This window comes from Schistosoma haematobium, chromosome 2, assembly GCF_000699445.3.
Source record: "Schistosoma haematobium chromosome 2, whole genome shotgun sequence".
Taxonomy (NCBI): Eukaryota; Metazoa; Platyhelminthes; class Trematoda; order Strigeidida; family Schistosomatidae; genus Schistosoma; species Schistosoma haematobium.
This window is the reverse complement of record NC_067197.1, coordinates 6,560,673-6,576,671: the sequence shown is the minus strand read 5'-3', so window position 1 is coordinate 6,576,671 and position 15,999 is coordinate 6,560,673. Positions and strand designations below refer to the sequence as shown.

Below are 15,999 nucleotides of genomic sequence, written 5' to 3'. Positions count from 1 at the left end.
ATATCACACATTTGAGATTGTGAAGTTGGAGGATTGGGATTTGGATATGCAAGAATAGCATTGAAAGTATGTTCTAATGATGACGACGAGTATTAATCACTATAAAATTCAAATCGAACATGATTTTCTACCGACTACTTTCAACCGTTTAATATCAGAATATAGATTCATTTGGATTATTGTTCGTGATGTGTTAATTTCAAGTTATTACAAACTGAATGTTACATTCAATACATTTATCGATGAAGTGTTGTGAGAATAACATGACCATATTGTAACTTGACTTTAATGTGTGTATGCTTTACCCTTTACAATATGCATAACAACCGATAGAAAGAGGGATAGGATATAGAGCAGATCAATGATATCTGTGAACAGAAACCCCTTATATATTGATTAGTTATTTTAGTGAATAGTTACATGTACGTATCATATTTGAAGAGAAGTCATTGATCAATGTTTCACTACACTTATACGTTTATTACAAGTTCTATGATTTGCTAATTTGATAATTAATTTCTAGCACCATATTTAAAGATATTCGGTTGAAGTCCAATTCAAATCTGTTAATATATGGTAAGGTAATTGTGCGGATAGTCATGAATATTAGTGCATAAATATGTTTCAAAAGAACACGCTTTATGTAACCAACATAAAATTTTCCACAAGACTAGGTAAATTGGTAGATTCAAGGGTCAGTTATTGCTTTGGTTCAGATCGGTGTGCACCTTTATCAGATTAATGATTGTGGATCGTTCTTACTTTTCTTTCGTTTTTTAAACAAGTAACTTTTTTCCTCCTCTAGCTAATAAACCTATGAATCCAGAAATTCATTCACCAATGAGTGTAGGCAACGAGAAGTCACTTACATCAAATCATGAAATTCGTTCAGCTGAAGAGAATCTTGGTAATCATAATGAAAATTATTATTCTGCATCTTCTTCATCATCATCATCACTGTCAGCATCATCATCACAATTATCTCAAATTATTGTCATTGTATCTTATGTACTAGGTGCTATACTTTGTTTATTCATCTTGCTAGCTATAATAATTATTATACAGAGAAAATGTAAACATTATTTACATTTTAAACATCAATGTTGTAAACAATTAACAGTTGAAACAACAGGAATTTCACCTAATCAATCCGGTGGATTTTATTCACCACTTTCTTTAATTGGTACATGTGGAAGTACTAATCATCATCCTCATGGAGTGAATAGTTTATTAAATTATAATGTTGTAAATACAATGAATATTCCAGAAGCTGCAAAACTTTTACAATCTTTGTCTACACTATCACCTAATACAAGAACAACGTTAACAACTACAACAACAGATAATTTTGTACATAATAATAATAATAATTGTTTATCGAATAATGGTGGGAATGTTGGCGGTGTCGGCGTCAATCATACTGTTCTACATCATCCAAATAACATATTACAATATACTATGAATAATAATAGTAATACTTTAGCCACAGAAAGTAATTCAGTCATTGTAAATAATAACAATAATAGGTTATTCAGTACAGCATGTGCTAATAGTATTGGTGGGATCGGGGATGGTCGTATAAGTAAATTAGATTATGCATCTACAATTGGTCAACCATTACCACCTCCACCTCCCCCCACACTTCCAAATGGTTTATTACTACCTTGTATACCTCAAACTGGTGTTGTCGGTGGTACTGGTATGAATCATCATAATCATCCTGGAACAACTGATCAGCATCACCATCAAATCACTGAACAACCAACAAGTATGTATATGCAAACCAATGCTGCTAATCGATTGGTTGGAAATGATTTGAATAGTTTAAATGGAATGAGTAAGTTTTAAATTGTTCTCTTTTTCGTTTATTGATTATAGGTGTTATTATTTCTTATTAGTGGTAATTTATTTATGCCTGTTTTCAATTCGTCTAGCACATAAAGATAAATGGATCAGTTGATAATTCATAGCTTTTTGACTTATTTCTTTAGATTAATGATCGATTTGAAATTGGTTACTGATTTGTAATTTTGTAGATTCCCTCATTTTTATTATTCACTCAACTAAGTTTGTCTTAGAACACTACCCATAAAACGATGTCTAAACACAATGATAGTGTAAGATGGTGGTTAGAGGTAGTCAACAGGAAACCCTAGACCCGGGTTTCGTGCTATTTGGCACTCGTCAGCAAAGTGTACCTGTAATCTTGAAGGAACTGATGTTCCCTGACGGATTGGATCCCGTGTCGCCTAGCTTCACAGTCAGAGATGTTACCACTGGGTTATCCTGGCCGCGACTGACTTCCTATAGGACTGAGATGTATTCATAAATGATTGATCACTGTGTGGTGATCAATGTCATGTCGACCAAGTTGCAACTTGATCGATAGCACTCGGTCTGCACTAAGAAGGACTTGATACACATGGTATTGATCACCACCCAGTGATCAATCGATTGTGAGAATGATAGTGTGTTGGGTTGTGAGAATTAATTTTATCTAGGCTCTTCACATAGTTATACAGATCTGACCATATTTAGTTACTGTTGTTCTTGTGTTATGAACCACAGAGGTGAGACTATAAGTTATGAGTGACCTTGAGAGTGCCCACCTAATAACTAGGACCAAATGTGGCGTTAGAAACCTGTGTGATTTACAGTTGACGTTTAAGGTTAGTAATAATATTCAGGGTTTTCATCGCGAACTGATATAAGCTATAATGCCAAAACTCTATTTTGCCAAATTGATGAGTGAATTTCGCGCAAAAACCCAAGATCTGTTATCTTATGGCTGATTGGTTCGTCCATGAATTATAGTCTCGCCACCACAGCTATATCATATTTCACCATTTATATTACTTAAAATAATTGAAGTAGTATGAAACTACGGATGTATTGGAACGTTCATTTTAGAGGGATGGTGGTAGTTTTTCAAAAGTGTGTTTTTCCCGTTGGATTTATTTAGCTAAATAACTTATGTATATTGAAACTCAACTCTTTAAATATAGATAATTTATGCTTTCGAAATTTAAATGATTTTAAATGCATCTACTCCGTGCAGTAACTAAGTTTCCTTTTACAATATCTTTTTTTCTCTTGAACGACTTAGCCTAATTGCAATCTTACCCAACTATAGTTTTATAACTGGTGGTGATTTCTGGTTACGGCTATCATCAGAAATTAGTGATAAGGGTACTGAAAAACTTTTTCGCTTATAGTATCAAACTCATTTACAGTGATTGTTCATCACTCTGACTGAGACCGGATCCAAGACGTGTGGGTCTCGGTGTACATGTAAATTTTTGAATTGGGATGCAACATTTCATATTTTCAACTTAAATTAGTTCGTGACAGAATTGGAGGATAATCTAATATCATCTCTAATGGTTATTGGGCTGAATGCTTTCTGTTGGTTTTTCTGTCCATGATATCTCAAGTGAGGGAAATAAATTTTATCAAAATTAGTTTTACAGCAACAGTGATTTCAGAGAAATATTTATCCCTTCTGTTTATATACATACTGTTATCAGTACACTTTATTTATCGGAAAAGATATTGAATACAAATATTAGTTTCGAATTATGTTATATGTAGCTTGCTTGTGTATTGTCTGTGTCATTGTTTTTAACGTGTTCTTGTTACGTAATCATGGTAACCATGTTACATTCAAATTAGGCATATTACATATTACAGTACAGCAATAAAAAGAGTGGTAATGGTAATAATAGAACAATCTCGTGCATACACACATAGAAGGACGAACGATACACTATAGTACTATCTTTTCCTTTTCTTTTCCATGTCCCTTCTGCATTTAAAATCGGAAATCTTCATTTCGGTTACATGCAAACAAAATATACGCATACTTTACAAACATACACATTATTTATATGCATATACACTTATAATTCTCTTGTTTACATATGCATAACTGTGTACCAACATGAATTGATTTCCTATTGTAATACATGTGATATGTGTTGTATATAGATAATTTTATGCCGAACTTCATTCTGCCATCACTGCTATCACCAGTGATAATACAGAAGACAGTCAAATACAAGATAATGGAAGTCTGTATACAAGTGTTCGCAATAGTATATTAAATGGTACTAAAAATAATAACTACTATTCTGATATAAGTTGTACAGATTTAGAACAGGTTGATGGAGAGAATGATGATTGTTATAGTGGAGTTATTCAAGAAAAAGCAATTGATGCTGATTATACTGCTAGTTGTGGGAATGTATTACATAGTCCTAATAAAAAGTGTCCTAAAGATGATGTGCTATGTTTGAAGCGATTACGAGTTCACCTAGTCTGCGAACGGAACAAAGACCAACAAGCTAAGCTATTCGATGCCACCCAGCCCTGCTAACTAGAGAGAGAAGTCGAAGTTTGGAACGGGAAACATATTCCAAAAGTATCCACAAACACGAGCAATAACAACAGACACAAATCAAACGTATATATACAGCATAAAACTGACCTTGGAAGCGTTACAAAATAGCATACTAAAATATACAACGGACCAATAGAGTTAAAGATTCTCCCAAGTGGGAAATATGACATTGAAGGTAAAAAGAGCGCTCTTGGCGCGAAAACAAAGAAATTCAAATTTTCAAGATAAAATTACAAAAATTAAGGCATTTACCAAGTGAGTTCTGGGGATCTAACATCCCCAACATGATGATGATAATTGTATGTCCAACGTACAGATCAATATCAATTCTATGGATATCACCATATCATTCGAACATAGTAGACTACGTGATGATGAAAACAATGTGAATAATGTGTCAACGTTTAATATTTCATGCGGAATTTTTAATTGGAAGACATCATGTTCGTAATAATAATAATAATAATAATAATAATAATAATAATAATAATAATAATAATAATAATATGTGAGATCAGTCTACAGTGTTAAGGCGTCAAGATGTGTTGATGAGGAACTGTGAACATGCAAGAACGAAAGAAGAATCAAGTAATCCCCTTGGTATTGTTTTACTTGAATATCGCCATTGATCTTTAGGACTGAAATTGATCAGTCTCTTATTGGCATATGTGCACACTGTGCTTATTGCCTCGATATTACCTTAATTTAAAAACATTATAGGCGAAGATGGATAGTGACTAGCAGTGGAATCCATGACGCGTGTTTCGTCCTATTTGGAACTCGTCAGCTGGATGTACCTGTATCTCAGAGTTGATGTTCACTCTGGGACTCTAACCCAGTACCGTTCGCTTCAAGTAAAACAATACCAGGTGAATTAAACTTCACCCCATTGTACAAGCAAGAGGCTATCAGGACTCAGTAGCTAATTGGATAATGTGATGGTGCTTGAAGCGAACGGTACTGGGTTCGAGTCCCAGAGTGAACATCAACTCTGAGATGCAGGTAAACCCAGCTGACGATTCCCAAACAGGACGAAATGCGCATCCTGGATTCCACTACTAGCCACTATCCATCTTTGCTTATATAAACTAAGTAATGTTTATTCATCAGTAAAACAAACTGGAATATGTCCTTTATCACAACAAATTCCATTAATTTTCCTAAGAAATAATCCTGTTATTAGCCATAGTAGTAGTAGTAGTAGTAGTAAAAAGCAAAGAACAAACATTAGAACTAGATGCCAGAAACAGTGACCATATTCTATACACTGGTTACTGGGTTATAGTATAAATGGAGTGTACATATTTAATTTAATTCTTACTAAATTAAAACGAAAATTAGGCGAGACTATGATTTATAGACGAACCAATCGCAGTTCTCAGATTTTGGAGTGAAATTCACCCATCCATTTGGCTAAATAAAGTTTTAGCATTTTAGCTTATGTCAGTTCGTGATGAAAACCCTAAATGTAACTCCTAACCCTAACCATTAACTGTAAATCTTAATCCCAATTCCTTACACTGGTTTATAACCCTCATTTAATCCTGATAAGTAGGTAGATATTCCAAGGTTATTTTAACATTGCTCAAAGGTCTTCCATAAAGTATAATCTTACCGAAAATTCAATAACTCTTCTGTTACATGTCAACATTTAAGAAAACAGTCATTTTTATCTATTCCATACCAGATAACAAGATCTTATCAATATATTCATGTATTTATGTTCATACACATTAATACATATGAATAATACTGAAAATTATCGTAATGATTAGATTGAAATTAAAGAATATCTTATTGTATGAGAATGTTTTTAGTGGATGCCTGATGAAAATGTAACATCAATCCATTAAGTAATTCACTGTTGAACTGAGTCATATTGTTAGTTGTATAGACCAAACTACTAGGTCGAGGTCTTCGTGAATTGCTATAGTGAGTTTTTCGAGATACATTAGGCGACATGGCTCAGAATAAGTCTTCAGTGGTGTAAATGCATTCATTATTTTGTACATTTCATTCCGCTAACTTATTCTTTCTTTAATCATATTTCCTATGCCTAATATTTTATATTTCCATTGATATTATAACTACTTCTACTACTCTGGTATTTGTGAGAATTTAATCTTGCTATGTTTATTTGCTGTAGCAACTTCAGTTGATGAATACATGTACTAGGTTCTAAGTTGCTTATAACTAACTGATTAAAAATAAATGAACATTTTTTAAAACATGTGCTGAGCCTTCATCAGTCGTCTTGTCCATGAGTGTTGATAAGACTTCCAGGACAAGTGGAACGAATCGTGAGCTTAACAGTTTTATTACCTGTGATTAGACCGTATATTGACTTAGAATAGTCATGAAGCGTCATTTTACAGTTAAAGTTAGGAATCGCATTTCAAACATTTTCAAAGTTTGTTAGGGTCTTTACCAAACAGGATCATACCATCTGTAAGCTCTAAGTTAATGAAAGTCTTCGTATAGGAAAAGTCAGACGAATCAAGAGTTAATCTTAGGAGCATGTTTGTGACAATGAAAAAGAAGGTTGAAAGTACGTAACCCTGATGAACTCTACTTGATGTAGTTAGTGTAGATGATGATTCGTCATAACCTAGGTCTTGACAGACAGTGTTCGAGTTATGAGTTTCATGTACTTCCTTGATACATATTTCAGTAATAAACATTCTTACAAGACATGTATAGGGGCTAAGTCAAATATCATCATCTTAAAGAATATAATTACAGTTGACACCAGTGTAAGTATGTCTATGAATGATATCGAAACATATATATTTAATCTATACATTTCTGTTCGAGTCCAAAACCCTCCCTCTTCTTTCCTATCTACTTTTGCTCAACATCATTACTTACAATCATCTCGCATAATTTTCTACATCACTCTACATTTCATTTACTTTCCTGACTCATTGTTTCCTTTTATCAGTGTGAATTTATACATAGTGGTTTTATAAACATTATTGTTTATCTAAATTATGAGCATCATAAATTACTTCATTTTACTGATATCAGACTATTAAATTCAGCTAAACAGGATTGTATTAGTAACTACTGTTTTTACAGATAAGCTACTACTGTTACTACTTAGTGACACTTATACTACTTAAACCTAACAAGTGATATTGGTCACCGACACATGTCTTTGATTGCTGTTCTTTATTTTTATGAAGAATATCCTCTGTTGTCCTGGTTTTTATGTTGTGTTATTTCAGGTGTTGTAATCTTATTAATTTTACTACCTGTTCTCCCCCTTGCTCCCTTCTCCCTCGTAGTTTTTCTTGTACTACTGATCGTTGCATTTTTTTCTTAAAACAAACAAACAAACAAACAATACAACCATTATTTTCTATGAAAAAAAACTTTCGCCAAAGTAAAGGGAGAAAAAAGTGGGGGAGGAGGGGGAGGGAATGACTATAGTTGAAAAGGTAAATTTAAAAAAAAACCAAGAGATAAGTAAACAAAGCACATGGACTGTAAACTTACTTTTTTTAAAAAATAATAAGTGTACACAAGTAATAAGTAGGTAAATAAATCGTATAAAACAGTTGTCGACAATCAACTTTTGTTTCATTTCTTGCCTGTTTGTTTGTCCTATTTATTGAGTTGTGGAGAGTAGTTATTCGAAGACAATGAATAAAACTGTAATAAGTATTCATTGTGATTAAAGATGTTTTTTGGAAAAGTTGTCATAATCAATTTACTTATTTACTTACTTACGCCTGTTACCCCTCGTGGATGAGTATAGGCTACCCACCAGCATTCTCCAACCTTCTCCATATATATATATATGAGAAAACAATGATTTATAGATATTGTCTTCTATTCAAACTGATGATTATAATCTATTTATATACAACATTTGTGTAGTATAAAAAGTATGTAAGGTTATGGACAGTTCAAAAGATAAGATACAAATATCTATGTATATATGGACACTTGAAAAATAGGTTACACAGGTAGTATATTTCATTTCTTAGAATGACAATATTTCCTAGAAAAATAAAAGTTGTAAAACGATACATGATAAGAATCTTACATAAAACTGTTCGTTAATTTAAAGAATAGTTGTGTTTCGTGAAGGGAATAGAGTTGAAAATTCTATGTCTACAGTTTTTTTTTTTTTAACCTAGAAACTAGGGTAAATGAATTAAATAGATATTAGGTGTATTATTTATTTGATGTGTGTATAGGGGCAGATGAATAATTAAGGTAATTGAGTTTCAACCACTGTATTACCAGTTTGAATCCAGCTTTGTATATTTCTCTTTGGTCAGTTGGGTATTGTCAATAGTCTTCATATATCTGAAGTATAACCCGAAGATAGTTTTGTTCTCTGAGCTGGTTGGTTTGATCGTGGAGCTTTCGTCGTTATTCTGAATAACATTATCAGCACAAACTTCAAGTAGAAGTGAAGTGTTCGGATTTCTCCACATATGGTTCACAGCTTTTCTTGTACATCTCGATCTTCATTGGTGATTGTCGACCTTTAACCTGTTATTATTTACTTCTTTATTTTGGTTGTATCTCCTATTGATTCGAACACTTCACTTCGACATAAAGTTTGTGCTGATGGATGTCGTTCAGAATAATGATGAAAGCTCCACGACCAAATCAATCAACAAAAATCCATCAAAATCATCCATCTGAGCTACAAATCTTCTCTACCATCTCAAAGTTGGTTACATAAACTTGTACTCAATAAATGAGTTACCATAATATTTATTTGGTAAAATCATTTTTAACATTATGAGGAGAGGTCGTTTTAGACATTGTTCCATCCGAATGTAATTGTTCATGTCACTGATTAACTTGAACTAGACAACCAGAATACTAAACAGATACTTCATCCCATCCCAAGCGATCAAATACAGAACCTTCATATCTTCTGATGATTTTATCACTGATGCAATCGTACACATTTCCGACTTCGTTAATGAGTCTCATGTTAAGGTGAAACATCTATCTAATGATTCTTAGTCTTTAGTGCTTGTTTAATTAAAGTCATTTTATAATGTAATCTACTTGTCAGTTTACAAATCATCTATATTCATTCCATACTTGAAAAAAAAAAAACTGATTTACATGATAGAAATAAGAGAACAAACACTGATCCAAATGAAAATTTATTCCATGTTTAGCCGATACACTCATCTATTCATTTTATTCATATTTGTTGATAAATTAACACTTATTACATATTTGGGGTGGGGTGATGATGTTGTTGTTGTTGTGGTGGTGAATATGCACAATTACCACCAAAAAATGCACACTCTATATTATACTGGAAGATGATAACACTAAATTAATGCAAAAATATCCTGTATAATCGTCACATTGAAATAAAATCAGTGTTATGCTTGAGCAAAATAACACTGTAAAGAAAACGATTATTATTATTATTATTATTATTATTATTATTATTATTAATGTTTATCCTACTGAATTAAAAATACTAGTAATATTGAACCGAAAACATGATTTCACGTTTTTATTTTATCTCGACAGTATTATTGAAGAATAGTTTCATCCCTTTTTTGTTTTCTCCCCTAGAAACACTTTTTGGCAGTATATATTGATAAGCCTTTTTTCTTTTAAAGATTAAATTTTAAAAAAATGTTATAATATATAGTAATCAGGTTAATTTAGGGACCAATTCTTCTTATTTCAACGATAGATATTTGAAATTTATTTATTAAATTTCTATAGTTGAATTCATGAGTCAATTAAAGTTAGACCACTATGGAAAATCTGGGAGCACTGGACAACCGTTCCATCCTAGTATGGAACTCCTGAGCAGTGCGCATCCACAATCCTGCCTGCGGGATTCAACTCATGAACTCAATTATAAAATTACTAGAATGTCCATGAAACTCCATTCTGATATTAAATTTCTCACATGTCTTAAAAAGATACATTTAGCGAGAAAAAGTAGCAACTTTCTAATGAGCGTCGAGAAGTGCTACATAAATTATTTTATAAACAAGGATGGATAGTGGCTAGCAGTGGGATCCAGGACGCACGTTTCGTCACATTTGAGACTCATCAGCTGGGTGTACCTGCATCTCAGAGTTGATGTTCACTCTGGGACTCGAACCCAGTACCGTTCACTTCAAACACCATCACATTATCCACTTAGCTACTAAGCCCTGATAGTTATTTGCATGGGCAATAGGAGTGAAGTTTAAATTCACTTGGCAATCTAGCTGACGAGTCTCAACTAGGACGAAACACTTATCCTAGGTTCAACTGCTAGCCACTTTCCATGTTTGCTTGTAAAGTTTGTGACTTAAGGCAATATCGAGGCAATCTGTTTAGGATGCACATATGCCAATAAGAGACCAATCAATTGCAGTCCTAAACGTTAGTAGGAAGATACAAGCAAACAACACCTAATGAATTTACATTTTTTTATTTTATAAAATGTAACGTATTTCTCTTGAGTAGTTTCTTTGTAATCTACGAGTTAACTTGAAATAAATTATACAGAGATTATTCTTTTCACACGGTCACGTCTGAAAGTCATATATTCTATGTCTATGATCATATACATTTCTAAATTGTAAACTCTAGTGTCATTCAGTATTCAATGTTATAGTCTAAAACAGTTTCAAAATGTTCAACCTTCATAGTTAGAAATGTCATGATGATGTTTATTTTTTTGATGAAGAGTTTTTATATCGGAATTAAAAAAAGGTTTTTGGCATTGTCATTTTCCCGACAGAAGTGCTTTACTTTGGATAGTGGTTAATATTGGGATTTGGAATGGTCAGAGTCTTATTTTAATTAGGACTGGATAACCCGAACGATTAGTCATTGATCCAAACGTTTTAGGTTATTTATTTATTTAAACACGCAAACATTGGTACAAGAAGGCATCAAATATATATGCACCACACTTTGTCATTCGATTTGTGTGAGGACTGGAATTACTGCCCGGGCGCCCAGACCGAGACAATTCGTTTCCTTATAGGGGCGCTCCTCAAGCCTTTGATTTAGAGGTCTAATCCACTAGGCAGTGGAACAACGTTAGGAGATGGAGTCCCATGGTAGCCGGTGACCAACAAAAGGTTCAGATGCCATTCGTTTCATTAGGATCCTGAAACCCATGTGCACGACTGGTTTGGAATCAGGGATTTTCAACTCTCCTAGGTGGATCCTCTACATCCACCAAGTCGATTAAAGCGTCAGACATTCGCTTTTCGTCTTCTCAATTTCATAGAGAACACCCCCACCTCGAGAAGGCAGTAAGTAGGACTTCCCTGATAGTGGCTGTATACGAGTGGCTATGTGAGAACATTTCGAGAGGTAGAGAGGACTCCCCCCTTGTCCGTACTAGGGTATTTGGGGGCAAATGTCCTAGGATTATTCACTAGATTGTTGAGTCACCACCTATTCAACGGATTTAATATTACTTTTAACTGTAACACTAACCGCTTCACAGTAATGCGCGACCATCCTCCATTAATTGGGGCGGATAAATGCCTCACACTCGATATGGTTGAACTCCATTGATCACGGCTTCTTAATAGAACTGCAAAAATTAGAAAGTCGAACCGATGCATATATCTATAAATATTTTCTCTCTATCCATTTTCCAGGTCCTGAATATGCCAGTGCATCTATATTCGGCTTTACACCACCACCATCGGATCTATCAGATGGAGCATCTATTCATTGTGGAGAGAACAACAATAATGGTAATAATAATATTCCATCGAATTATTATCGTCCAATTATTTCAAGACTTGGTAATAATCAACATTATCCAACATCTGGTTTGATGCCTAATTTAAATTCCAATTACAATGGACCTCTTAGTACATTATCGAATACAGGAGGGCCAACTTATGAATTGCATACAAAAATGCATATTTTACCTAACGACACTATAAATAATAATAATAATAGTAATAATAATATTAATAATAATGAGCAATTTTATTCATCAACTGTAAATCAACCAAATGCAACAGGATTTTTATTTCTTCCACGTTCACAAATTGGAAATGTTGGGGGAGGTGGAGGCGGCACTATGATGAATCGAATATCGTTTGCTACTAATCAATTTCCACAATTGAATCATACTAATATTCCTAGCAATAATGGATTTATATCTGTAACAAGTGGAGATTTATATAATATCTATCAAACAACTGGGATAAATCTACCAATTCAATCAAATTTACAGACCTCTCTACAACAACAACAACAACAACAACAAATGTACTGTCAACAACAGCCAACTGAATATAAGGTAAGTAGATCATTGTATCACGATTAACAAGTGTTCACGATCATTCATTCAATTATTATTCAACTATGATGGTCAGTCTGTGACCATCTCAATATTACGGACGGAGTATCTATCTAGTGCTCCCTGGTTTTTATTAGTTTCTCAAATGTTTTCAGTTTTTGAAATAAAAACTAACCTCAATCAACAATACAAAACATACAACGTGATATACATACACACTTCGACAAAACTTAATATCAGTATAATGGACTCGAATAAAATCAATTTAATTCCTAGAAGAAAAAAAAGCATGATTTTACTCGAGATTGTTGACATGTATCAATATACATGAAATCCAATCATAAGACAAAACTTGAACTATGATTAACTTCTATTTTTTTATGGTTTGTGAATCCTGAAAGGTAAATCTAACATCTAATATTCATCCTTAGATTAAACGAATTTCCACAATTCATAGACCAATTCAAGAATATGATAGTTATTCATTTGTGATGGTGGATAAGATTTGTAACTGAGGTGGATGATTTTGATGGAGTTTTGTTCTATGAGCTGGATAGTTTGATCGTAGAGCTTTCATCGTTCTTCTGAATGACATCATCAGTACTTCTACCTGGAGTTTGTGCTGATGATGTTGTTCAGAAGAATGATGAAAGCTTCACGATCAAACCATCCTGTTCAGAGAACAAAACTCCATCAAAGTTATTCATAAAAACGAATCAGTCATCAATAAAGTACAACTTGGCATGAATATGTATCACCCCAAAAGTGGAATAAACTATTTCGAACATAATAAGCAAAGATGGATAGTGGCTAGCAGTGGAATCCAGGACGCGCGTTTCGTCCTGTTTGGGACTCGTCAGCTGGATGTACCTGCATCTCAGAGTTGATGTTCACCCTGGGACTCTAACCCAGTACCGTTCGCTTCAAGTAAAACAATACCAGGTGAATTAAACTTCACCCCATTGTACAAGCAAGAGGCTATCAGGACTCAGTAGCTAATTGGATAATGTGATGGTGCTTGAAGCGAACGGTACTGGGTTCGAGTCCCAGAGTGAACATCAACTCTGAGATGCAGGTAAACCCAGCTGACGATTCCCAAACAGGACGAAATGCGCATCCTGGATTCCACTGCTAGCCACTATCCATCTTTGCTTATAATGCTTGTAAATTTAGGCAATATCGAGGCATACGCACAGTATGCACATATGCCAATAAGAGACTGATCAATTTCAGTCCAAAAACATCAATGGGAAAATTCAAGTAAAACAATATCAAGTGTATTTCGAACATATTTCAAAGAATTCGGTGTACATTATATGTAGATATAAAATGCGTGTTTTAAACTCTTGCAAATGAGATTTTTAACCAGGTTTACTTTTAATGTCAATATGTTTGAATTTAACAACCATGATTTCATGTAAGACTATAGTTTTCACAAGGCTATGGAATTACAATAGGCGATTCTCCCTCAAATACTATTTATATAATTTGACCTCTGTTTGAGTCTCTGGATCCAGTTCTTATTGTCATGGTAACATTTACTACTAAAACATCGGATTACGGGAGTTTTCATGTCTGTGAACCTATGAATTTCTTCAAGATCATGCATACACCCAGTTTATTGATCAATGTAATCTAGCAAAACACTAGATCATAAAGTTTTCTGTTGATTTTCTCCAACTATTTAACAATTATTGTTATTGAGTTTAAGGTTTCACATCATGGATTGACTTTACTTATACAATCATTGAAAAGCAGAATATCTAGATTTCTGTTCCAACCCAATATATGACTCTTCAGTATTATACATTCATCTCTCGGTCAAGAATCGAACTCATGACATTTAGTCTTGATGGGGATTATCTAGCCTGCATATCATTAAGTTGACACTCAATTATCTATACTTAACAGTTCCTGTACGGCATCATCTGTTTTTGCAGTAATATCTACATTTCCACTTATCATCAAGAACAAATCATTTAAATCCAATAGGGAGCGAACACATTAGTCATGTAGGCTTCATAGTCCAATTTTTTAACCACTGATATTTTCAACTTAATTGAAACTTATTTCACTGTTAATAAGGGTTTAGATTATTTCGTTGTTGATATTCAAGACTGAATTTTGATCAGTCTTGACTAATACTGATATCAATATTATACCTGTCGAACTAGTTAATCGGTGGCTATTTGATTGAACTCAGTACCTTGGTATGGGATGACACGTTAGCGTTTGAAGTAAAAGATGACATGTTCAGGTCTCAATGTGAACATCAATAATGAAATACAGGAATAACAATCCAGAACGTCCCGAATAGTAGGGTACAATGAGCATCCTGAATTCCACTTCCTATACTCACAATCTATCCATTCTTTAAATGAAACTTATTTTAAATGTCAAATTCCATTCTAAATAATTAACCATGTTGTCGTTTTTCTCTATTTTGATACATTTTTTTTAGTTTATTAAACAATCTGATGATAATACAACATGGCAATTATCATCAACATTATCGAATAATCGACAATCAATTATTATCAATTCGACACCTCAACAGATATCACCATTTACCGAACAATGTTTAAATAATTTAGATTCTTCATGGACCGGTACTGTAAATAGTAATAATAATGATAATAATTCTCATAGAATAACAAATATGACAGATACAAATATAATGGGTACATTGAAAGCTAACTATTTCCTCCCTATTATGAATACTTCAACTACACTAAATAATAATAATGATAATAATAATCCTAAACACGATGAACAACAAATTGCACAATCATATTTTCTTGCAAATCATCAACAAGGGAAACAACAACAAATTACTTATCCTTCGTTTCCTCCTCCACCGCCACGAATACTTACTTCAATAAATTCAGGGATATTGTCAACTACATCACCATCAACAACAATATCAACAACCATTACATCACCGATATCATCAAATGAACTAAATTTTTCTCGTAGTAGTCCAGTAGGTGCAACAGAGGCAATAACAACAATATCGACAGAATCTGGAGCTACGAATGGAAATGGTGGGGGTGGTTGTTATACCATGATTGATTGAAAACACAATATCTGATCCTCCTGTACCATTTTATTCTGTATGTTTATAAGATATCATTGTCTATGTAGAAATTAACACTAACGACAACAGCCATAATAATAATGGTAGTAGCAGTAGCAGTAGTGAATAACACCTTTATAGGACTGTGTATTACATAAAATACAAACATTTATCATGCATATATATATGGAAAAATCTATGTGTATATTTGCCTTATTTCTAGTATGAACAGGGAATTCATTTGGATACATGTTT

At 33.4% G+C, this 15,999-nt stretch overlaps 1 protein-coding gene across 1 annotated transcript in view; it reads left to right on the top strand.

Moving 5' to 3' along the window:
- The window catches only part of DDR2_1 (DNA damage responsive protein), a gene marked incomplete at its 3' end in the record, with an annotated part of 116,867 nt that extends 101,123 nt beyond the window's left edge, over positions 1–15,744 (top strand). The window contains exons 9-11 of the mRNA XM_012938737.3: positions 806–1,837; positions 12,013–12,668; positions 15,130–15,744. Coding sequence (XP_012794191.1) covers positions 806–1,837; positions 12,013–12,668; positions 15,130–15,744 — 2,303 coding nt within the window. The remainder of the gene's footprint in view (positions 1–805; positions 1,838–12,012; positions 12,669–15,129) is intronic.
- Positions 15,745–15,999: the final 255 nt, after the last annotated feature.